Source organism: Bombyx mori, chromosome 1 (assembly GCF_030269925.1).
Source record: "Bombyx mori chromosome 1, ASM3026992v2".
Lineage (NCBI taxonomy): Eukaryota > Metazoa > Arthropoda > Insecta > Lepidoptera > Bombycidae > Bombyx > Bombyx mori.
Genome location: NC_085107.1, coordinates 12,458,508 through 12,483,172, shown reverse-complemented (window position 1 = coordinate 12,483,172; position 24,665 = coordinate 12,458,508). Strand labels below are relative to the sequence as shown.

The window sequence follows — 24,665 nt, the reverse complement described above, 5'->3', positions numbered from 1 at the left end:
GTTATTCGTCGTAGAGTAAGGCGATAGTTGTAGTCAATGAACATCAGAATGTGGCTGCCCTACTCGTTAATGTTTTTGGTCCAACGATTGTTACCTTCAAATCAGAATAGGGTAAGATCTTAGTATTAACACACGTCGTCTTCTCGCATTAAAACTGTATAATCTCAAAACTTACTAATTTTACAAGTGAGTGTTTTAAATATTTTTAATATTAATCATCTTTGCAACATTAATTTTATATTTTTTTATCAGTTAGGTACATTATCTGTCTTTTAAAGTAAGATAAAATTATGTATGTAATTTTGTTAATAGTAGTCAAAATATAGGTAAACTAAAAAAAAAAACTAAAACTAAACTACGCTCTTTTTACAGTATTTATGAGAAAAATACTGGTGATACCAAATGATTAGGCATATTAACTCAATTTCGAATATTTTTGGAAATTGTACACTTTTAATGCGAAAAGACGATGTATCAATCGATTCAAATAGTAAGATAATCGGAATGCTCTGAGTTATTAGAACACAAAGGCTTATAATGTATGGTTTAAAATTTACGGATTAATGGCGAAGAGGATTTCGTGGCCCCTCTAGTATTAAACGGTTACGAGAACTCATATACACAATACAAAGTGCATGTCGCAGTCCAACTTAAAGCCAAAAGTGAAAAGCATGATAAATACAAGTGGTATCAAACAACGCGAACTCACCGTATTTCTTCTATAATTATTCATTTTGCGATTTTCGCTTATTATATTTTCATTGGATTTCTTTCATAGTAAAAATCACAGGTGAACATAGTCCTATAGAACTATATTTTACGGGTGGGTACCACCGCCCGGCCGATTTCTGCCGTGAAGCAGTTTTGTTTTTCGGTTTGAAGGGTGGGGCAGCCGTTGTACTGTTAAAAAAGTGAGATCTTACAACTCATGTCTAAAGATGGGTTGCGCATTTACATTGTAGATGTCTATGGGCTCCGGTAGCCACTTAAGATCAGATTGGCCAAGAGCTCGTCCACACATTCAAGCAATAACAAAAATTTGAAAATTTTGTACATAGCCCATCTTATCGTAATTTTTAAATTGCAATAATTATCTAAAACGTAGAGTTTTCAGGCATTATTCCTTATCGTATCAACGTTATTTGTATATTATCCACATTTTGCGTAGCGCTAACATAATTTAAATATTAATACATGTCATCAAACTTTCATCATAGACTTTTAAAGTTTTGTTGGTGTATTTCACATCACTAACTATGCTGTTTTGTTAATTTCATTTTCGGGTATCGTTGTTCAAACCTCTAACCGAAAATGATTCTAGTCTCCACCCGTTCAACATGATAACGCGCTAAAACATTCTTGGGATAATTTATTTTAAATATTGTTTTCTGCATTGCTCGTTTTTACAATTGACAAACTAACGATGCGTGAAATCTACGATCTTGAGTGTACGCGGAGACCGCAAACGCTTCACTTTAAATAGGGGCCTCAAGAAGGTGAAACTGTACGTAAAATAATACTTAGGGCTGGTAGCGTAGAAGCTCCCTTAACACCTAAGCCTAGTATCATGCGTTCGATTTTAACTTCAGAGAGAAACAAGGTCAATACTTCTGCGTTTGTACTTTTCACCTATACTAATATTACAAAGCTGAAGAGTTTGTTTGTTTTTGGTTGAGCGTGCTAATCTCAAGAACTACTGGTCCGATTTGAAAAATATTTCAGTGTTAGAAAGCCCATTTATTAAGGAAGGCTATAAGCTATATAACATCACGCTAAGACCACTACGAACGGAGCACTAATATATTATGTTTTAAAATCGTTATTTTTCTGTTTTGAGAGCTGAATGGTTAAAGTTTCACTAAAATAATGTATGACAGAATTGGTCACCTTTAAAAGTTTAAAAAAAAGTCCCCGACAGCATGTCTATATTTTTAGGTTGTCTCACTATAACCTTTTTTATGCTAACATTAAAATAAGCATTATTTGTGAAGGTGTTTTTATTAAAGATGATATTAATCCTTATCCAAATAAATACGTTATTCATTATAAGTATTTAGCTTAAAAGAAATATGCCCTTGATATCATTTGATTTTAATAAGTATCTTAGAAGATAACAAAGTAAGGCACAGAATAAGAAGAATAACAAGAAACACTCAAATCACTTCAAGATAGGCTTTGAAACTTGTAGATTTTTCTTGATTTCTCAAGGACTCCATCATCAAATCCTCATCCTGATGATTACAGGATCATTCTGGAAGTCTACCTTTCGAACAAAAAAAAAAAAAGAATTATCAGAATCGGTTCAAGCATTCTCAAGAAATCGGTGACCATACCAAGATAAAAAATGGTGATCGAATTGATAAGCTCCTCTCTTGAAGTCGGTTAAAAAGCGTGATTTTTGTACTTTAAACGAAGTCGCGGGTAAAAGCTAGTATGTATTTTATTATAGTATCGGTTTTCTATGGTAAACGGGATCCTACGTAGTTTGGTGCTGGTAGCTAGATGGTATTTTGTGTATACAGAATATATATTTTCGTAATTACCATTATTTATATGTTTGCTTTGGTTATTTTAGACGAGTAGTCTATTCTCATTTCGGCTTCGAGAACAGTCACGTAACACCCTGTATGTGAATTCTTTAAAGTGCAGTTGAGTAAACACCTGCCCTTCGGGTATACGTGTGCTTCTCAGAATCCTCTAAAAATATTGAGCTTGGGATATTAAATCATCTTCTGGGTCTTACAAAAAAGTTTGTAGGTTAAAAACACAAAAAAGGGCCGGTTGTTTGTTGAATGAACTTCGTTGACATATCTCGCTTGATGCACATAAACAAATATTAGAATTATAAAACAATATAATGTTCTCTAGATAGGTAAGGTATTTAGGTAAATAGGATTTATTTTGCTGCAGATTGGTGTGGCATATCTTCTTGAAACATGTTTTGATTAAATATATCGACTCGTTTTTTAAGCATCGTGATCACCAGTCGCAGTACATTTTGTGTTATTTGCTTAAGCCGGAAGGGAAGTCTATACTAATATATAAATCTACAGTGGTTTTTACGGATGTTCCGTTATAACTACTTAACTATACGTTCGATTGACTTTAAACTTGGTATCCATGTAGAAAATACATGTACTTTATTTATATGAGCGTTGGATTCCCTAAAAATAATGACAATAAACAATAATGTTAATTTTAAATACCCAGCGAAGCGGGTGAGTACGGCTAGTCTAGTTTAAAATCGTTCATTATTAGGTAACATCAAAATAAATCGTCAAGTGTCATAATTAAGTAATAGCGCATTTTCGTCACAATTGACTTTCGCAACATCGTTAACCAAAACATCCGGTGCCTTGACAAGTATTCGGTTTTAAGTAGATTTTAATTGTGGTTGTTGTGATTTATCGTAGGTATTATGGAATCGATAATTACAGTGTACCTTTTTCGTTCTAGGTTATCTATTGGATTTGAGGTACATGCGACGTTCGGAGACGGCCCCGCCACCCAACGATTTGGGAAGTAAGTACAAATCTATACATCTATAAATATAAATAAAATTGGAGTGTCTGTTTGTAACATTGAAATAACCGCTTTTTACTACGTGCATACGAATATATAAAATATAAGATACATACAACAAAAAAAAATTAAAGAAAAAAAATGTCTGTCTCTCTGTCTGTTTGTTCCGGCTAATCTCTGGAACGGCTGGGCCGATTTTGACGAGACTTTCACTGATAGATAGCTGATGATCTAAAGAATGACTTTTTTTAGACTAGCTTTGCCCCGCGGCGTCACCCACGGTACGAAAATAACCGCGGGTAACATCTCGGGATTCTGCTATTAATAACAAAATTTAATGTTTCCGAAGCGAAGCGAGGGCGGGTCGCTAGTATTAAATATAATATTATGCAAACTATTGAAATGTGTATTAATTTAAAAGGAAAACGGATTTTGGAAAAAATGTCTTGTACTTAAAAAAAAGTGAGCTCTGCGATTAATAATACAGCATAGCAGGTAATAGATACACAGCAATGCGAAATTTGATAATAAATGTATTAATTAAAATATAAATTGGTGTTCTTTTGTAATATACGTTGGCATACTATCACCCGTGCATGCATTATGCACGATTTTAATAATTTTATTATGAAAAGTATTAAGAAATACTTCTTAGTTGCTCTAAATATGTCAATATACATTAATGTTTATTTGTTATGGAACATATTTTTTCATCTCCACGCCTCCAAGCCTATTAAAATGGCTTTTAACGATTTAAATCTATATTGCGACAGGTGCAAGGAAATAACATTGTAAATCAGTTTTTAGCTAAATCTGATTTACAATGTTATCTCTCGCATTCGTCAATTTTATATCGATGTTGAATTTTACGACATTTCAAAGGTTTTTTATTAGAATTTTTTTCTTCTACAAATACTTCTTATCTTACATAATCTTTGCCTACCGCTTTCCTATTTTGTAATAAAACAAATTTAACCGAATAATTTTCGGCAATGGTATTTATAGAAAAAAAAAGTAAACAAAGTTAAATTGACTTGCTTTTTACGATACACATCAGCTTCTGAATTATATATGAGAACGTCTTTCTTCTGTACAATTTGGCTGGATTGAGTTACGATTGTATTAGGTAAAATACAAAGATTACTTTTCGCTTTGTAATATATTACATGGTTCGCCGGAGCGAAATTTAAAACGTAAAAATCTTAACATAATATTTGTTGTAAATAGGAATAGCTTCAAAACAAAAAAACCTACAAAGTTTTTAATACGCTTAAAATACCAGTGAATTTCACTGGTGGTAGGACCTCTTGGGAGTCCGCACGGGTAGGTACCACCACCCGGCCTATTTCCGCCGTGAAGCAGTAATGCGTTTCGGTTCGAAGGGTGGGGTAGCCGTTGTAACTATATTTGAGATCTTAGAACTTATATCTCGAGGTGGGTGGCGCATTTACGTTGTAGATGTCTATGGGCTCCAGTAACCACTTATCACCAGGTGGGCTGTGAGCTCGTCCATCCATCTAAGCAATAAAAAAAAAAGAAACGAAAAATACATGTCTAATGTAATGACACTCGCTTAATGTGCATTCTATTATGTAAATAAATATATATATATATATATCCGTTTCTAGCGCTGCGGAGCTTAGTTTTATTATATTGAGTTTTAATTATTCATATAATGTAGCGTTCATGTAAACAATCGATGGAAACCCAATGCGTCATCTACCATTACCGAGCTGACTCACACAAGTCTTAAAATCTTAGCGCTACTGATAAGAGATTGTTAATATTAGATTACGTTTACATCAGCGCCACACTGTTAAGGTACATGTGAGTATTTTAACGCTTTCTACAGTAATTTACTTGTCACAAAACGTTTTAATTGCGAACAAGGCATTTATATTTGATACTAGCTGACCCGGCAGACTACGTAGTGCCTCAATCGATAAATAAAAGACCTAAACTGTTGTATAAAATAAACTTAAAACAAACAAAAAGAATCCGTCCGACGGAGGACTCATCAAAGGAAAAACAAAATTTTATAAATGTTATTTTTATTTAATTCCGAGCATTTTCATATTTATCTACCTTTTAAGCCTTCTCTGGATTTCCACAAATAATTCAAGATCAAAGTTAGCCAAATCAGTCCAGCCGTTCTCGAGTTTTAGCGAGACTAATGAACAGCAATTAATTTATATATATATATAGATATTTAAAGACAGGTTTTTAAGAGCGCTATCTTCAGCCAGCCAAACACAGTTCCATTGATAATTCTAAACTATAGACCTGATTGAAATACGGCTTCGTTTTGTTCTGCTCTTATTCATAACTCCCGCGATAAGGAAAATGGCATGACAGATTACCGAAAACTTGGACTGAGTAATAGCACTGAGTATATGTGTAAATTATTTTTCTAAATGCAGTATGAGATACAGTGTTATTGTATTAACAATATCATTATCGTAAGAAAGAAAAAAAATGACACCTTCATAGGTATCATTTTTTTTTCTTCTTAAAACTCTTGTTCGATGAGTACCCACGATGGAAGTCACTGCCCACCTGGTCTATATGGTTACCGTTATCTTAGAGATATGATGTCGAATTTTCCAGTTATATGGTATTGCAGTTTTCCTGTGAAACTGTAACGCGGAACTGCTTCTCGATATAAATAAACTTCTGTTTATTTATATCGAGAAGCAGTCCCTTTTTTTAACATCCATCCATTTCCGAATACCCGGTTGAGAGGGTAACAGACCGGGCTATGTTGGATTCCGCGCCTTCAGAGAAGAAAAAGGAGACCGAGGTTCTTCTGTTACCCCAATTCCTTCTAGTAGACTACGGCTTGGGAAGCACGTGGAGGCGCGCCGCCTTGCAGAACCAACTACCGCCTCAACCCCAACAAACTCCACCACACCCGCTAGACGAAGCCTAGGACTGTGGTACCTTCCGCAATCCTACCAATAAAAATAAATTATCTAAGAAAACCAACGAATTTCACTGTAAAAGTTACAACTATATGTCATCAAATAATAAAACATGCTTACTTTGTCACGTACTAGTTAGAAAATGCTTTAAAAATGTTCTCTTTCTAGAAATCGCTAAATTCAAATACATAATAATTATACCGCATCTTTTATGGTCTTCCATAATAAACAAATGATTAAATATTTAAAAAGTTCTTTTTCACTTTAAATATAGTGGAGGGGTATAGTTCATGAAAACGTTAAATGAAAACGAATAAGAACTTGATATTATTATTTAATATGATATTATTAAATGGTAGGAAATTTGCGGTAGAACTTAAGCATTCGAAGAAAATCTCTTCGAGTTAAAGCGCAGCCTCACTAATAGTTTTTATGTTTGCCCGAGACAAGTTTATTTAACTGCAACCGTTGAAAGTGTTAGCATTCGATCAGGCTGAGCGAAATCCTTTAATTGATTGAAGGCAGGTACGGAGGTGCTAGAGGAAAGCCGATTAAAAACCAATCCGCGGCGAGGATTTAATGAAGCCGTTAACGGCTTGTTAATTTTGTTTTTTTGCTGTACTTTCCAATTTTTTTTTATTCATAGCCAATTGAATTATTTAGTAATTTACTCGTGTTTCCGCTATACAACAAATACGAAAATGTGACGAAGGGGATTAAAATTGTATGAATTAGTGGATTAATTCAGTATCCACTTTGACCTTGGAGATTCTGGTTTATGTTTCGTATAAGGTAACAAAATTGAGGGCGCTACAAGTTTTTAATGGTTAGAAATTTTTACGGTATTTTGAAAAGTTGTTTTGTCTGCCTAAAAGCGCCTGCCTAAAATGTCAATAGCAATCAAAACTGAGGCATTTGACATTTGAATGATACTAACAGCATGATGGTAATGATATGAATAACTTCACATTGTTGTTGGCAAATCACTGTGAATCTAATGTGTAATTGATATCTCTCGGAGGTATCATAATCGATAAGGTAAATGAAAACATTTTTCGACGAAATATATCTTTAGCGAATTCATTTGTCTCTCATGTATCGCTCAAGGCGAACGCGAATATTAGTTATATAAAATATTTTCTAGTGTGGTTTTATACCTGAAGACGATGTCATTACGTATTTTTTATTTCGCATTAAGAACTGTTTCATAAGTGATATGTTTTTAGGTTTCGCTTTTCTTTTGATGAATATTAGTAACGATTTTTTTTGGAAATTCATGTTAAAGATACCTTAATATAATATTATATTAAAAAAGTCGCCTGAGAAGTTTTACTCAGGTCATCATATGATAAAGAATTTTTTTTATTGAATTAATTTCTGTTGTAGGCATACACCGTGAAGCTCAAACTGCTCTGATCGTCAGCGGTGTGGCTCTGGCAGTACTGGTCCTAGTTCTCATCATAGTATGCAGAGGAAGAGTCTCTTGGAGATATTTAAAGCAAAAGTTCCAGCCAGCCAAGGTAACTAACTATAACTGAAAAATGTTTAGAACAAAGTATACTCGTATTTTGAAAATTTTCAAATAGAAATCTAATCAACAAAATGGCGCCGATTGCTCGCGAACAATTACAACAAACGCGTAAGAATTATGATCTTGTAAACGCGTTCTCAAAGAATACATACATTTTAAGGTCCGTTTTCAAATGCCATCGGTGAATTTTTACTTGGGCCACTATTTGAATTCAGTAAGCGATGTATGATTTTAACATTAATACTATTTTCAAAGTGTAGTATTTTTGCTTGATACAACAACATGTTACGTTTAATTTTGTTAATGTACATGGACGTTTGTTACGTGGACACTCTATCAAAAATTGGTATGTTGTATTTCAGTAAACAACACGCACCTTTCCGATAGTAGTCGTGAGTAGTAATGTAATAAATATTTATGTATTTAAATATGTATATAAACCATCCTATCTTTTTCGTTCTATAATTATATAACATGATAATGAATCTGGAATAAATATTCGTATTCGTATCTTCGAGATGATCACGTGTCAGTATTTTTCCAAAAATCATCACAATGTTTTGTACGAAGGGCCAAAATGAAAATCACGTCTCATGCTACTTAATCTCAACAGTATTCATCATCATTTTACGACGCCCCTTCCTCACATTATAACCTCTACTTTAAAATGCAAGGTCTTTTTAACCGAATGATCATCCTCCCTTCACCGGAGCCCATAGAGATCAAACACGTTAATACCACCGCCCATCTTGTTACTTGAGTCCCAAGTCTCAGTTCCTTAGTACGACGGCTACCCCACTCTTACGCAAATCGAAACGCATTACTGCTTCGCGGCAGAAATGGGCATAATGGTAGTGCCGTGTGGACTCACAAGACACCGTACCTTCAGAAGTGAAAACAGATGATTCTGAATCCGAGCCTAGATGGGTAGTAACTATCAGAAACGCTACGATTTTGGAGCTTATTTATGCTATCATACAAAAACATTACAGATAATATATATATCATACGTATAATATGACATGACACATAATAATATGACACAATTCATTGAAATTAGTTGAAAATGTGTTGTTGAACTCGTGCGATCCAGTCAAAAGCCTCCAGATTATTTTTTATTATTAGTGCATATTGGGGCTTATAGTAATCTGATTTAATCGATATATTCGCGGCTTGAGCCCTTCAATGAGTTAAAAGCTTTAGGCTCAAATATTAGATTTAGTTTAAATACAAGGCAAATTTTGATAATAAAATGTTTAAAGGACGGCTTACACAATAGTCTCTTATGAGAATATCTGAAATCTATTATTAGCTGCCGCTGTATTCTATATTTAATTTCATTTCATTTGTAAATCACGCTGTAGATTCATTAATAAGTTTGTATTTGGCACTAAAACTACACATGACATGTGAAATAATGAGCACATTGAAATATGACAAAAAAATTTTAGACACGTTAAATGTTATGTAATGAAGACAGGCAAAGTTAAATAATTTGGTGAATGTAATATATAGTTATATATTTTAGAGGTTATGCTTTAGACGAGCGTACGTTTTGTGAACGCTACGGATTTTTTTTTTTTTTTTTGTGGTTGAATAATTACTGGTGGCCCGGAGGCCTTTCCAGTTTCACCAGGACAGGACGCTATGGCTACCCCGTTACGGCTTCTTCAACATACACTTAAGCATTCAAAACAAATATCACTTTACTAATTCCAATAAAACTTTTTTTTTTTTTTTTTTTTTCACAAAGTTATGAGGGGCATAAATTTCTGTCAGTTTTTTTAAAAAAAAGTCTTTCAAATATTTTGAGATTGTGGCTAACTTCATTATATCTCAATGTTGCTATTATAAAAGTTTACAAATCCTACTATCTCTGATAAAATTGTATAGTTTTTGCGAAGATTGCAAGTCATTATAATTATTATGGGTACAACTTAGTCCTGATTTTATCCCTAGTCACCCCCTGTATCCCTTGTCACCCCGTTTTATGGTATATACCTAAAGATGAATATCGAGGCGTCGACAAACTTGAAATTAGTGTTTTAAATTTTTTAAATAATACATTTTAATTGTTCGGTCACTATGAAACAATTACTGGAGGCGCAGTGTCAAAACGCTGCAAGAACGGATGGGTAGCGACATCATCTCGAAGATTCCTTAAGTGTGATTTAGCTTTCGATAAATTCTTCTTGTGTAGTCCAGACTTTACATCCCATTATCATGTTATATAAACACCGATGCTACTCTGAATAACAAATCAAATTTAAATACTTTACGGCTTAATCTCGTGTTACAGTAGCGTATTAGTAAGGTTACCTGCGAGTGATCGCTTTGACCAATAAAGCCGCCATTGTAACGATCTTATTCATTGCAATTTATTATTTACAACCTATTAAGGTTTCAGCTCTTTGATCAGAACCAATTATGATTCATGATCAAAGAGTTTCTAGTATGATATTGTTACAGTGACGGATAATAAAATATTGTCGATAATTAAAATGTTTTAAGTTTTCTTGGTCGCGGAAAATTTACGAGAAAAATAGTTATTTGTAGATATATGATTTTACGCTGATTGAGAATACAGTGACACTGTGTAAAATCGGCAAGAAATAGGGTTCATTTCTAAATATAAAAATATATGCATGCTAATGAAGCATTTTTTTTAGATAGATTTTCTTTTTTTGAATGACAATATTTTGGATAACTGTATAATTTTTTGACCTTCCTACATATGTAAAGAAATATTTGCCTGAAAGAGATCGCTCTAAGCAATAACGCCGATAATTATTACACACATTTACATACTATGTGATTATTAGCCTTCACTGTTCAATATTTGTGGTGTTTTAATAATGAGCTTTTAAAATTTACAAAAAAAGGGTATCAAGTTTTAAAATTATTTTTACTTTTACTTTATTGAAGTCGTTGACGAGATTAAGCCGTTATAATGTTTTTTGACCACGCCTACAACTCGTTTAAGCTAACATTCCGACCTACAGCGACACGTTGCGTACTAAACCCATATAGGATTCTAAAAACAAGTCGATCAGTTTCAAAAAGTCTTCTCTGTTTTTTTTCCAACTTAAACATATAAGAATATTTTAGTGATTTGCCTCAAAATCGGCAAAAGTACATTGAAATTGTTGTGGTATCGGTTTTAATCGCGCTGATAACTTTATGAAAAATATACATTTTTTTTAGTACCAAATTTTAAGATAATTACAAACAGGTGGCACTTGAAATTACTCGACTCAATTAAAATAACTTGCATGTCATTTAACGCACAAAATAATATCACATACTGACCAAAAAATAAGTCTGTTTTCCTAAATGGTGGTAAAAAATGGTCTTTATAAGCTTGACGGAACATTAAAAGATCAAATACAAACTACATATAAATGTTAAGGTAGGTTTCGAAAGCCTTTATTTGTTGCCAAAGTCCACATTTTATAATATATAACTAATAGTCTATAACTATAATAAACAATGATAAGCTAAAGCGATTTACTTGCTGTATTATTGGCGACATATTTTTTTTGTATCTTCTTGAATGACATCTTAATTTTATATTGAAATGATTTATATACGAGAGTGAATCTTATATCTACACTAGCCGTACTCGCCCGCTTCGATGGGCATTTAAAATTAATATTATTATTTATTGTCAATACTCAAATAAATATTAGCCTATCCATTAAGTACATGTATTTTCTACATGGATACCAAGTTTCAAGTCAATCGGATTCATGGTTCAGTAGATATAACGGAACATCCGTCAAAACCACTGTAGATTTATATATTAGTATAGATAGGGCGTATTCTGTATCAATATATGGATTGAAGGATAGAACTGCCGCTATTTTTTTAAGAAGATTTCGATTTTTGTTTATTATGGGCTGGGTTGGTAGCCAGTTGACTTAAGCTGCTACCAGCTGTCTAGATTAACAAAGACCTTGTGTCTGCCTGTTCCCGATAGAAAAGTCTTGTGTTCTTTCATAAGAAATTTAAGTACACATTCACAATATTTTAGTTTCGTGTCATGAAATGTTTTCCTTTAATGTATCTACTGTAATGTATTCAATTACCGATCGAAGGCGGAGTTTCAAGCATCCAAGTATTCGTTGAGTAGTTTAAGGAGTATCCGAACTTGACATTTGTCCGAAAACAAAACTTCGGTGCAAATTGTTTAGTTGTGTGATGGAACGAACTTCGTGCCTCCATTAGTGATGGTGGAGTTGGACGCTTCTATGACATCGGCCAACGTACCTAAATTACCTACCTTCATTAAGGCTCTGCGAAACTTTACAGCGATCTAAGGAAATTTCCAAACTGCGTTCTAGTCTATGTAGTTATTATTATATCGGTACCGAAGTAGACACATGACTTATACGTAAGAAACAAGAGTATTCTTGACCACCTAAATAATAAAACTGGAATTACAAAAACCATAGCAGTAGTGTTTATCGTAATTTTAAAACGGTAACGTGATTATTGTTTTTCATGAGAAATATGATAGCCATTCCAATACTTTAGCTATTGTTTTATTTAAATTAGGACAAAAATCCGACTTAACCTAATAGGTGCATGGCCCTAATAAATAATAATAAAAAATAGGACAAAAGTTTTAGCTGAAAATTAAGCATTAAATCCGCCATTACGACTTTAACGATGCCCAAATTTTGTTACTATTACATTCCAGAAACTTAAAAGTAACTAAGATAATTTCTATTTTTAGAACCGCGTGAAGCAGTACCCTAATGACTTGACGCATCACAACCCTCATGCCGAAGCGCCGAAACCGAAACCCGAACTCAAGCTCGAAATACGAAACCCGGATCCCCTAAGACGAACGAACCAACCTCTCAACGTGAAGGACTTAGAGACCAGAACCTCACAGTCGGATAAAAGTCAAGGCGCAACCACGCCAAAGACGATAAGCACCGCTCTTAGTAACAGGCATCCGGCTGAAGATACGACCTTAGATTTCTCTTATGATAATATGGGGATGAACGTGACTCCCCCCGGACAACCGGCTGCCAGTCACAAATTCTAAAGTTCGGCGGCGAAACTGTCTCTTTCATCGAACCGAAAACGTAACCGTAGCATTTAGTTGATCGAATGGTAAATCGAGGCCTATAAAATCAAAGGCAGCTAAATCCAAGTCTGTCAAATATTCAGGTAAACTACAAAAATCGGCCCTAAACACGTTATTCCTCCCGATACATCGAAGTACTACTGCTCTTGCTAGGGCCAGTGTCAGCAACACTCCCGGTTTGAGAAACTGAAATAACTTTGTACGGGTAGCTACGATATTCTTCATTTTAAAGCAGATTTATAAAGAATGAGAATATTACTAATAATCTGAATTTTGAATGATAAAAATCGTTTATATTTGACTACAGAGTCAAAATAAAATTTTTGAATTGAATTTGCTAGAGATTTAGTTGCATTTGTTATAACATGCAAATACAGAAGCGTGTCCAACTAACTAAACAAGATGGCGCCATAGATAATCTATTTTACTACATTAAGGCGTTTAGCTGCCTTTGATTTTATAGGCCTCAATTAAAGTTCAATGCTATCACAAATTGGCTTAAGATTTCTCGTAGATAACAATGACATGAGCTCTGTTTATGTGTGCGTGTCCAATTTGGCCGTTAACACGGGAAGTGACATTGGAATAGTCGCACTGTAACAAAGTTCACGTCTAGTCATGTTACCTTTGGATATATAAATATATAACTATATTTTTTTTATCGCGCCTGTACTTTAGAGATGAATTCGCGATACGCGCCAAGTTTCAGTTTTTACTTGTGACATTTGCGTCACTCACAAATGTCCATTGACGAGTGCCAGCGCATGAATAATACGCTCGAGGATAAATTGTACTCATTTATGATTTTGTAATAACGAACAAAATATCGAAATAAACGCACGCGTGGTAAATCATTATGTTTTCATTGGACGCTTTCTTTTTAGTTTTGAATATAGATTTTTTTCAACGGATATAAACAACGTTACATACTATAACGCATATTTTTAAGCTATTCCTAACATATTTAGCCCTTTACGAGCAGCACTTTCAATTTAATTTAGTTAATAGTTTTATAATTAAAGTAATCAGAACACATGCCACAATTACTAAAGCTATTTAATGAAACATTATACGCTAACGCATTTTTGTTTATTTCATTTGCATTACGTATGGATTCTTGTTTTATTAACAATTAGCAGTAGTATTGGTGTTAGGGGGGGAGAAGTAGAGATACTAGTTTAAATTAATTTATAAATAATATTCATTAATAATGATATCACAATATGTTGTTCGACATCACATTAATTTAATTAATTATTAAAATTAAATATTCTTATGATCAATTAACTTGAATGTACTTAGAGTTATAAGTGTTTATTAAAAGTTAAGGGTAATTACATCCGAATCACGATATATTGTATATTTTGAAAATGTTTAACAAAGTACTGTTAGTGGATCTTATTTCGAAATTAAATTCCATCATTTAATTATATTTGCTCAATCACAGTTATGATTTGAAAAAATATAAAAAAATGTGAAAAAATATAATTTACAATTTAAATTTACTTCCTAATTTTTAAGGTAAAAAATACGTGCATTCAGCAGCAATAACGTAAAGAGATTAACATATCAAATTAAGTAGTTATTATCATTATTCACGAACATATAATGTGTATCATGCGTAGTTAAGAAATACATTAATTTTTTTCGTAACATTTTGGGGTTAAATTGTTTAAAATTAAATTGTCTATCTACAATAAAATTAAAATAACGTACAAAGATTTTTTTTTTTGTTTTAAAAATATTGATACTATTGTCTGTATGTAATATAATTTTTTTTTTGTTTCAACTATAAATTGTACATTTACGTAACGATTCGTAAATACAAAATCGTTGTATGTAATAAGTTTATGTATTATACAACAGTTTTATCATGTTATATCGAGTTCAACTCGGGTTAATAAACGTCACAGCTTGGTTAAGGTTCTCATTTTATTTGGGTATGTGTTAATGTTAATGTTATCAATGTTTGTGTAAACAGTAAATAACCGACGTTATTGCTTTTTTTCGATTGAATGTTTAAGACCAATGCAACAAGCTGCGTGAAGCGGTTCGTTATTAGATAAAATAGGTTTTTCTGCTTTTTAATTTTTAGGCGAATGTTCTACAACGTTTTTTTTATTGTTGCTCTACAGATTACCGTAGAAAAAAGTAGATTAAAGTATTATTTTTTAGTAAAACCTTAAAAAGTTATTCAAGGCTCTCAAGTGAGTCGCCACGATACTATAAATTAAAAAGAAAAAGAAAAAAAATTAATATTTTTGGAAAATTAAAAATATTTTATCTTTAATTAAATTTTTCAAACGCCGTGTTACAGAACAATTTTTTGGCATATTTTATCACATACTCGTAATAGTTTTGCAAACTTGGTTTTTTTCGCTCAGTTATGTGAACATATTATCACAAATTTGAAGGTGAACACGTTTTTTTTTGCATATGTTTTAGATAGACAATTTTTCTTTATCTTAAAAAAGCAATAACACCGGCTTTTCTTATGTGTATTGTGTAGTGTGAATTGTTATAATTAAGGTAGTGACGTCTATTATATGTTATTTTTGTATGTTATCCTTGTTAACTTAAGCCTTGTTCACTAAATGCCCTATGAGAAATTTGGATTATAGGCATACTGAACTTTAAATTGATATAGGTATTTAGGGATACTTAATTACGGGATAGACATTTAATTACTTTTCTATTCCTAAAATTTCCCTTATTTTTTTACCCGTTGTCTGCAACACTTGTTTTCTGTTATAACAGAAAACTCATCTCTAAACGTTGCAAGCTATCTCAAGTTTAGATGAGTTCTATTACGTTCTTGATGGTCCGACCAAACTACACCGGACACGTTTTCGGGGGGTTATTAATGACAATGCCAATTCTAAAAGAATACGGTTTAACCGAATGTTACGGGAATTAAAAAAAATAAGCTAATTAAGTTTGCATTTAAGCGCGCCATGAAACTGTAACGATGACAGGTTTTTTGTTTTCATTAAAAGTCGAATTTAAAAGTCGACTGCGTTCGTGAACGCTTCTGGATTATTTATTTCAATTCATATTAACGTAAACTACAATATGTATGTTGCCGAAGAGGAAATGTTACGTGACCTCATTATTTTCCATATCCATCGCAACTTAGGTTATAATGACGATAGAAAGGTTCACGTTTTGGTTTTTCCGAAAATCGAGGAAAATGAAATAAGTTAGGTTTCTAAAAGTAAGTACACAACTATTTATGGCAACATTTTTCCACTATCGGAGCATTGATAAGGTCCTATTCTGATGAAATGTATTCATATTGATAGGACACGCACGACTAGTTTCACGTACTTTGACGAGAAGACATAATAAATGCGTGTATTAGAACTTCCATAAAAAAAAATTCATTCAGCTAAAATATGTTGCATTATGAACTATAAACACCTTTTTTGTTTATTGTACTCAATGCTTCTCTAAGTCTCGTAAATCGTACGAAACTATATATGTATACCTACTTAAATTCCTTACATTTGACGTACCTATTAGTATGAGTATAATGATCACGTAGTTACTACCACCCGTGAATAAATATTCTAAATTAGAAGCTCTTACATATCCCATAAGGCGATTATACAATTTCGTTATGACTTACTGGTGGTAGGACCTCTTGTGAGTCCGCGCGGGTAGGTACCACCACCCTACCTATTTCTGCCGTGAAGCAGCAATGCGTTTCGTTTTGAAGGGTGGGGCAGCCGTTGTAACTATATTTGAGACCTTAGAACTTATATCTCATGGTGGGTGGCGCGTTTACGTTGTGGATGTCTATGGGCTCCAGTAACCACTTAACACCAGGTGGGCTGTGAGCTCGTCCACCCATCTAAGCAATAAAAAATAAAATAAAAAATTGCTTTAAATTTCTTTCGTGAAGAGACAATTTATTTTAAAACGTTTTATTATTTTTTAGTTAAGAACTGTGTAACAGCCATTCCAAAGGATGGTGAGAACCAATTTTGCTTAGAATTTATAAGCTGTTTCAAATTTATTTCAGTAATAGGTTACGAGTATTTCAGATAGATATGTATGTATACTCAAAAATAAAATATTTGGGTCGGGTCGATTGATTAATACAATGATTTCTCAAATCATAGATAATAAAAACAAGTAAGACTTATTTTCAAAATTTGTATCCAAAAAAAATACAACTCAAATAGGTTTTGGTAATAAGTTCTGATAGTGAGAACTATGAAACTGTATATTATTATGAACATTTTTGATTGGTATATTTAAACAATCTTCGTAAATTTCAAAATTAATTTTAATTAAAACTAAGTCAAACAATTGTTCCCTAAGATCATTCAGTGAATCACTAATAATAATATGGATAGATGCTTCACGGATTTCTGCCTTTATTACGTAAAAACAGATCACCCATACCTTTTTTGTTGAATACAAGTTTTTCTCATGACTGCTTTGTAATTATGAGTTTAAAAACGAACGTAAGAATTTTTTTTTTTTTTACTAATAGTAGACACTTAGGGCTGTATGCATGCGATGCCTGTGTGCATGCGAAAGGTGAGTGGACCCTTGCAATATCAGGTGTGCATCCAGGCATCTGCCTACCATAAAGTGCTTCTCTTAAGCCTTGTTTGAAGGGCACATGTAGTTCTGACGGAACACTGAGTGGAGGTCATACCAGAACTTGATCGCAGGAGAAACTTTTGGAACTTTTGATAAACTTTTAGAAGCGGTAAGAAGCGGCTTAGTTGTTCTTTGGATAGTCAAGAACAATGCACCAAGTTTCATCACAATCAGATGAATGGTGTTGCCTAGAGGACAAACTAACATTCACTTATGTAGAAAAAGGTATAGTTAAAATTATTGCCAATCTTCTTGTATGTATCAATCAACCTTCGATAACTCAATATGAATAAAATCCTAAGTGTTTGAAATGTTATCTTAGAAACGGTTACGTAGATCACAATTAGTAAAGGTGAGATCACGGATATACGACGTTTTGTCTCCAATGTCTCGCCATAACCCTGTATATATCTCGATATTTGTACGACTATTACAGTGCAAAGTCCCCAAGTACCACAAGTATTCGGTGAAAATATTTTTTTAGGCAGAGGTCTCTTGAAAACGTTTGGCGTGTTTCAAAACAATCGACTCAGATTTTATTTGGTAACTTCAGTAGTATTTTTTTTTTGTTTTCTATTAAGTATTATGATGCTGATTTTAAAATAAATGGGAATTCAAACTTTCCACTGATATCTCATTACTTTTAATCGATCGTAAATTTAGATGTAGTTTTTTCGTTTTCTTTATTAAGATAAGTATTGATTTTAATTTTAATATGACCGTCCGTACTCGACATTCCGCTAGTTGTAATAATATTATGTGTAGGTTTTTTTATTCCATTATTAGTAGATGAATAATTATTATACTATTATTTTTATTTCGTTTCTTGACAAATTTATATTTCGAAGGATGCGATTTAGGGTTTCTATGCTAATGCTTAATAAAAGAAGCGTAATTCGATTTTATATTTTTATTTAAATTTAACATTTCTTTTGATTTTTGCGAGATGTAAATATGATTAAAACTTATTTATTTCAAAATATCATTCCATATTATGGGTGAATATGATCATAATAATATGATTATATTGAAAAGAGATTATTGTAAAATAATATTCAGCTTATTCAGAGGTGTGGGTTTGAAAAAAAAAAGAAGTTACTACGTTAATAGGAGTCAAAATAAAGCGACTAGAACATTCAATGATATTAAATGTGCACACACACACACACACACACACACACACACGCACACCCACGCACACACACACACACACACACACGCACACACACACGCTCACACACACACACACCCGAACACACACACACACACACAATTATAATTAATTATACGAAATATTAATTTGTTAATATTCCGTGAGAATATATGTCGTACGTTTAGTACATGTCATGGTTCCCACCAGGTGCCTGCTCGTCAAACCACAAAATTTCTGTCCCGAATCGAAATAGGCGGATGCAATATCGATTGTTCTAGTTTGACGTGCGAATCGGGAAGCCATCCCGCAGCGGTTTCCGGTAGACAATAGGACCATTCCATCTCTTTGGGGAATTACGCGATCGCTAACATATTATCAACGACCGATATATCACTCTACGTTCGATTCAATGTTCACTAAATAATATTTTTCGATAATCGATTTTGATTCGATATCATTTATTGATAATTTTACTTTTTTTTAGTTTAACACAGTTGTAATGTAAATGGAATATATTATATTTATAGTATGTATCGTATAAAATATTATGCATACGTTTAGTTTAGTTTCTTTAGTAATTAAATTAATTTGGGCCGGATTGCTACTTAAAATAACTCTTGCGGCATAATCGCACTTAATTAATTTAAGATGTAGTAGTATGAATTACACGAATTGTAGAATAATAAATACTATTAATATAGTCAGTAAGTTGACCAACAAAACTTTGTTTTCATAAATCAGCTTTCTTTCAAAATTTTATTATTAGAATATTGAAAAATGTCATCATTACAATACATAAAGTTTAACAATACAGGCGAGCGAAAGATTATTGTTCATTATTTCTGAAATTTTAAATTTATTAAACCGACGCTTGAAAGGCAAACGTGACTAAGCGACAATAACTGCTTTGTACATAAATGATAGGCAATAACCATATTCGATGCGCAAAAAATATATATATCGTCTAGGTCTATTAAAATCATTTCAATCCTACAACTACTTAAGCTAGATTCTACTACAGCTAGATTCGTTAAAATAAATTTTGTTTTCAGGTATTTCAACTTTAAATAATTTAGTCTACTGCAAAGTTCACGCATTGTCGCTTAGTCACGTTTGCCTTTCAAGCGTCGAAACGTATTAAATACCTATTCAAGAGTGCTCACGCCTCTTAATCAGGTAAACTATGGTTATATTTTTAATGGTTATTCACATTCTCAATAATATGTGTCATTTATTATATCAAATATATATTATAGATAGTTATAGATAGATTAACGTTATAATATTATTAGTTTTACGAAAGCATTCTAGTGTAGGTTTAGACGATAATGTTTTGTATATTTCGAAGCCCTCAGGAACTCCGTCCATTACTTAGGGTCAAAAATATATTAGGTAAGTATTAAAGATATTACTAGTGTTATTGATAGCTGTATTTTAACGTAAAAATGTTTAATTTTGAAAAATTTTCGTATTAGGAGATTTAGGGAACTTAGTTTTAGTTGAACGTTTAAAATATTGTTTAGCGTTGATTGTATATCGACTATAGCTTAGACGATTTCAAGATCCCGCACATTAACCACAGCATACAGGTACGCGATTCTAGCATCCTCAAGCTATCCCAATTAGTTTCAGATTGTCCTTACCGCATTCATTTTATTAAAGCATAATGTCTGTATTATATTTGCAAGTTTCCTCAGGAGGTAGTTTGTAATCTACGAAAATATAAAACCGTTGTTTTTTTTTTACAGTAAATTATAACTTCTATAGAAAATTATAATAGAATCCGCTTTAGTCGAGATTAGTTGAAAAGTCAATATTCTTTCATGCGACTAAAGATCTAGTTGTGGTGATTAATTAAACTAAACGATGACCGAGCTTTGCTTGATGAGCGAGCGACGCTCGGTTTTTTTTTTATAACGCCATCTTGTTGTGTTTTTAAAGCAGTTAGTTGCTCTCAATTAAGAAAAATAGTATTATTATTCGCCAATAGATGTCGGGAAGAGTCATAAAGTTGATTGTCGATAAAGTTGATTATTGAAAACACGAATAAAACAACATTTTCTAAAAAGTAAATCGTAGCTAGATCGATTTATCGCCCCCGAAATCCTCTGTATACAAAATTTTTTGAAAATCGTTGGAGCCGTTTCCGAGTTTCAGATTATATACCTATATATACAAGAATTGCTCGTTTAAAGGTACAAGATAAGATTTAGATTGGAACGTATCGAGTGATGTAAGTGATTTCTTTTTAATATTATTATGATGAGTAGCTTCGTAGCCACGGGGATGAAGATGAACTTAACCAATCACTTTCAATAACATAGCGTTAAAATTAAAATTTCACTCTTGTTTGACGGTAGTCAGATAAAATCGAATTAATATGTTGCTTAGTAAATAGCACTATTTAATATTAACTATATTATCTGCACTTTTAATGTACGTCCTATTTGTTTTGGATATAGACAAATTTAGATTATGGTCTAAATATACGATCATTATAGATGATTATTAAAAAAATCTTTGTCGCGGAATCAGACAATGAAACTTCTCTATACGTTTTATGAATTTTTAGGTGTAATATTACGGTAGCGTTTAAATAAATTAAGTAAATATTAATTAATATCTATTAAAATAGTTAAGTTTAAAAACATTTAGAACTACTTTACACGTGTATTTTTATAACGAACTCACGTTATACATATTAATGACTTTAATATTGTTTACATTTCGAAATTAACGGAAAGAAATGGGTTTTGAATAATGTTATATTATATAGGTCCCTTAAAGATTGTGTTAATTTTTGTTCAATTGATATTATTATGCTTTTAGAGAGAAAAAAACGAAGTATCTTTATGATTGTAATGTAGGAAGATTCACGCAATTTACTAGGGTATGATTATATTGTTCAGGATAATATGATATGGACCGTTTATTTTGAAAGTGGTGTAAGTCCATTTTTGAGAAAAATGAGCTATCACGTAATTCATGCTTAATTTAATGTAATTTTTTTTATATATAACTAGTCCATGTTTAATTTCTCAAAAAAATCCCATGTTTTGTACAACTTAAAATCGGTCGGTAAATGAAATTGTATAATCATCGATTATGAAAGTGGTGTAAGTCCAATTGACAGAGGTAGGTGGCATAGCCAGACCTCATATGATTTGCCTGTATTTTTAAATCAACAAATATGGTAACCTTTAATTTTCTCGAAACAAAAGAAAATGGACTTACACCACTTTCAAAATAAACGGTCCATATGTGTTTTTACGTTTCGGGTGTATACTTAATATGCATACAATAATCTAAAATAAGTTCCCTATTGTCAATTAACTAACGGAGTTAATAAAAATTAAAGCATTTTCTGTTAAAGTAAGTCTCTACTTATGGTTCTGATGTGAATAAACAATTTCTCGTTAGACCAAATAAATTTGTAAACGTCAACGCAATACTCTTGACATATTAATTTTAATGCTTTTTTTTTAAACTATTCGAGTGATGTCTAAAATTGTTATATATAATTATCGTTTCTCTATTGTCATTAATTTCATGTCTCTAAACCTTGATCCGAAAGAGTGGGTGTTCAGCATAAAATTATTTTATCCACAATAGATATATTTTACGTAATCCAATCGAATCGTTATTAGCTTGGGATAAGATACATATTCCGTAATCTCACCGAAATAAAGAAAGATGTAATGATTTGAAATTATAATTATGTTAGTAGTTGGTTGTAATGTTAGTAATTGGAGCATGTTTTGTAAATTCACCTTAATATTCGAAAGGTTATTGTGAGTTTAAAGTTTTTAACTAATAAAATATTCTGTACGTAATCGGTATTATCAATTCCTTAGTTATATGGTCGCGTATTATTTAATCTAAAATCAGTATATTTATCGAAGTATCTCTTCAATTTATTTTCCGTGAAAACTTTTATTTTGCTTATGTCTCGATTTTTGAGGCACCAAGCTTCTGATCTATATTAGAAAAACAGAAAATACTAAGGAATTAACTAGAAGTAGCTTGTGGTTCTTTGGTAACTCGACGTACACGCATCCTTGCTCTTCCAAAATATCTCGAACTTTTTTTTTATTGTTTAAATGGGTGGATGAAACTCACAGCCCACCTGGTGTTATGTGGTTACTGGAGCCCATAGATATCTACAACGTAAATGTGCCACCCACCTTGGGATATAAGTTCTAAGGTCTCAAGTATAGTTACAACGGCTGCCCACCCTTCAAACCGAAACGCATTACTGCTTCACGGCAGAAATAGGCAGGGTGGTGGAACCTACCCGCACGGACTCACAAGAGGTCCTACCACCAGTAATTACGCAAATTATAATTTTGCGGGTTTGATTTTTATTACACGATGTTATTCTTTCACCGTGGAAGTCAATCGAAAACATATGTTGAGTACGTATTTCATTAAAAAAATTAGTACCCGCCTATGATTCGAACACCGGTGCATCGCTCAACACGAATGCATCGGACGTCTTATCCTTTAGGCCACAACGACTTTACTGTCGTACTCGATAGAGGGCGTTATTGGATTTCTGAGTCGCGTTATGGGTATGTCACTTGGATTGCAGTCACACCTAATAAATAGGTAATTAAATATATTTATGTAACGAAAATATTTTTTCAGATATACTTCTTAATGGCTTGTAGTGCAACTGATATAATGGTGTTTCACCAGTTAGCCCATTGGTAATTCGGAATGCTACTCCGCGACTACCTACACCACTGACTCCTCTCACGCAGCCAATCACCGCCGATGCTTTAGACAGCCCTGATCGAATCGGATCCCCTTAATCCCTCTCAATGTTGTTCACCTCTACTTCTTGCGCTAACAGAGTGGCCATAGCATAGGTCAGCGTAATCGAAGAAGTCGACATGACCCTTAATAGCAGCCCGTTGTTCTAACCGGATCTTCTCACCGGGTTGGGATACCGATTCCGTCGTGGATCTTGAAGCAGACGTCCTCGTTCTGTTAGGACTCTCTAGGGGCTACTCAGGCAATTGTTATCAAACTCCAGTTCTCCTGACTAAGCCCGGAACGAGCATCCAACTTGATGCAGCTGACAATCCCTCCGAGCCACCAGTTATACCAAAAAAGCTTTCATATTATGCTTTTAAGCGGTTTACGCAGTCCGATAGTTCGTTTCGTGGAATCGATGCTGCCACCAACCTTTTTGAAACATGAACGGACGTTGAAAGTTCCGTTTGTATTTTTACAAAGACTAATTAAATATATCCTATATACTAGCAGAGTAATTGCGTTTAGTGTAGCGTACAATAATATTGCGTGTAAAAACACCAGTATTTTTTCATGGCAAATATAATATTAAATAAAGCATGTTAATCTATTACACCGCAAATAGTTGCAAAATAGAGTGCTATACCGTCGAACGTGCAACAGCGTCAGAGTATCAAGACCGCAATAGGATTTTGTAAACGTGATGGGCCACTACCGCAAAATGATCGAAGCGTTTGTCATTTCCTATAGGTGAGAGCGTTGCAAATCAGATTACAAAGGCTTTTAAAGGTCCATCCAATCGCACAAAGCGAATATTGTTTTCAGATGCACGTTCGTAATAACGTTGATTTATTAATAATAGTAATGTACGTCATACAATTAAGTTGTTAAGCTCGGATTTTAGTCTGACGATAATTAGGTACCAAAATGTTATTAATATATTATTAACATGAGTGACATAAATTTCAAAACGTAAGCATTTCTTGTATTATTATTAATAAAAAAAGTCATGCAACGGGATTGGTAGGTATCTTGGGTAGAAGACATTTTTTCATAAGTCTAATGATT

General features: G+C 32.9%; 1 protein-coding gene across 2 annotated transcripts in view; it reads left to right on the top strand.

The window, feature by feature from the left end:
• The window catches only part of LOC101737163 (protein grindelwald), a 43,331-nt gene extending 20,659 nt beyond the window's left edge, over positions 1–22,672 (top strand). For both annotated transcript variants that reach the window (XM_004929875.5, XM_004929876.5), the window contains exons 3-5: positions 3,457–3,522; positions 7,830–7,963; positions 12,713–22,672. In XM_004929875.5, coding sequence (XP_004929932.1) covers positions 3,457–3,522; positions 7,830–7,963; positions 12,713–13,030 — 518 coding nt within the window. In that variant the 3' untranslated portion in view covers positions 13,031–22,672. The remainder of the gene's footprint in view (positions 1–3,456; positions 3,523–7,829; positions 7,964–12,712) is intronic.
• Positions 22,673–24,665: the final 1,993 nt, after the last annotated feature.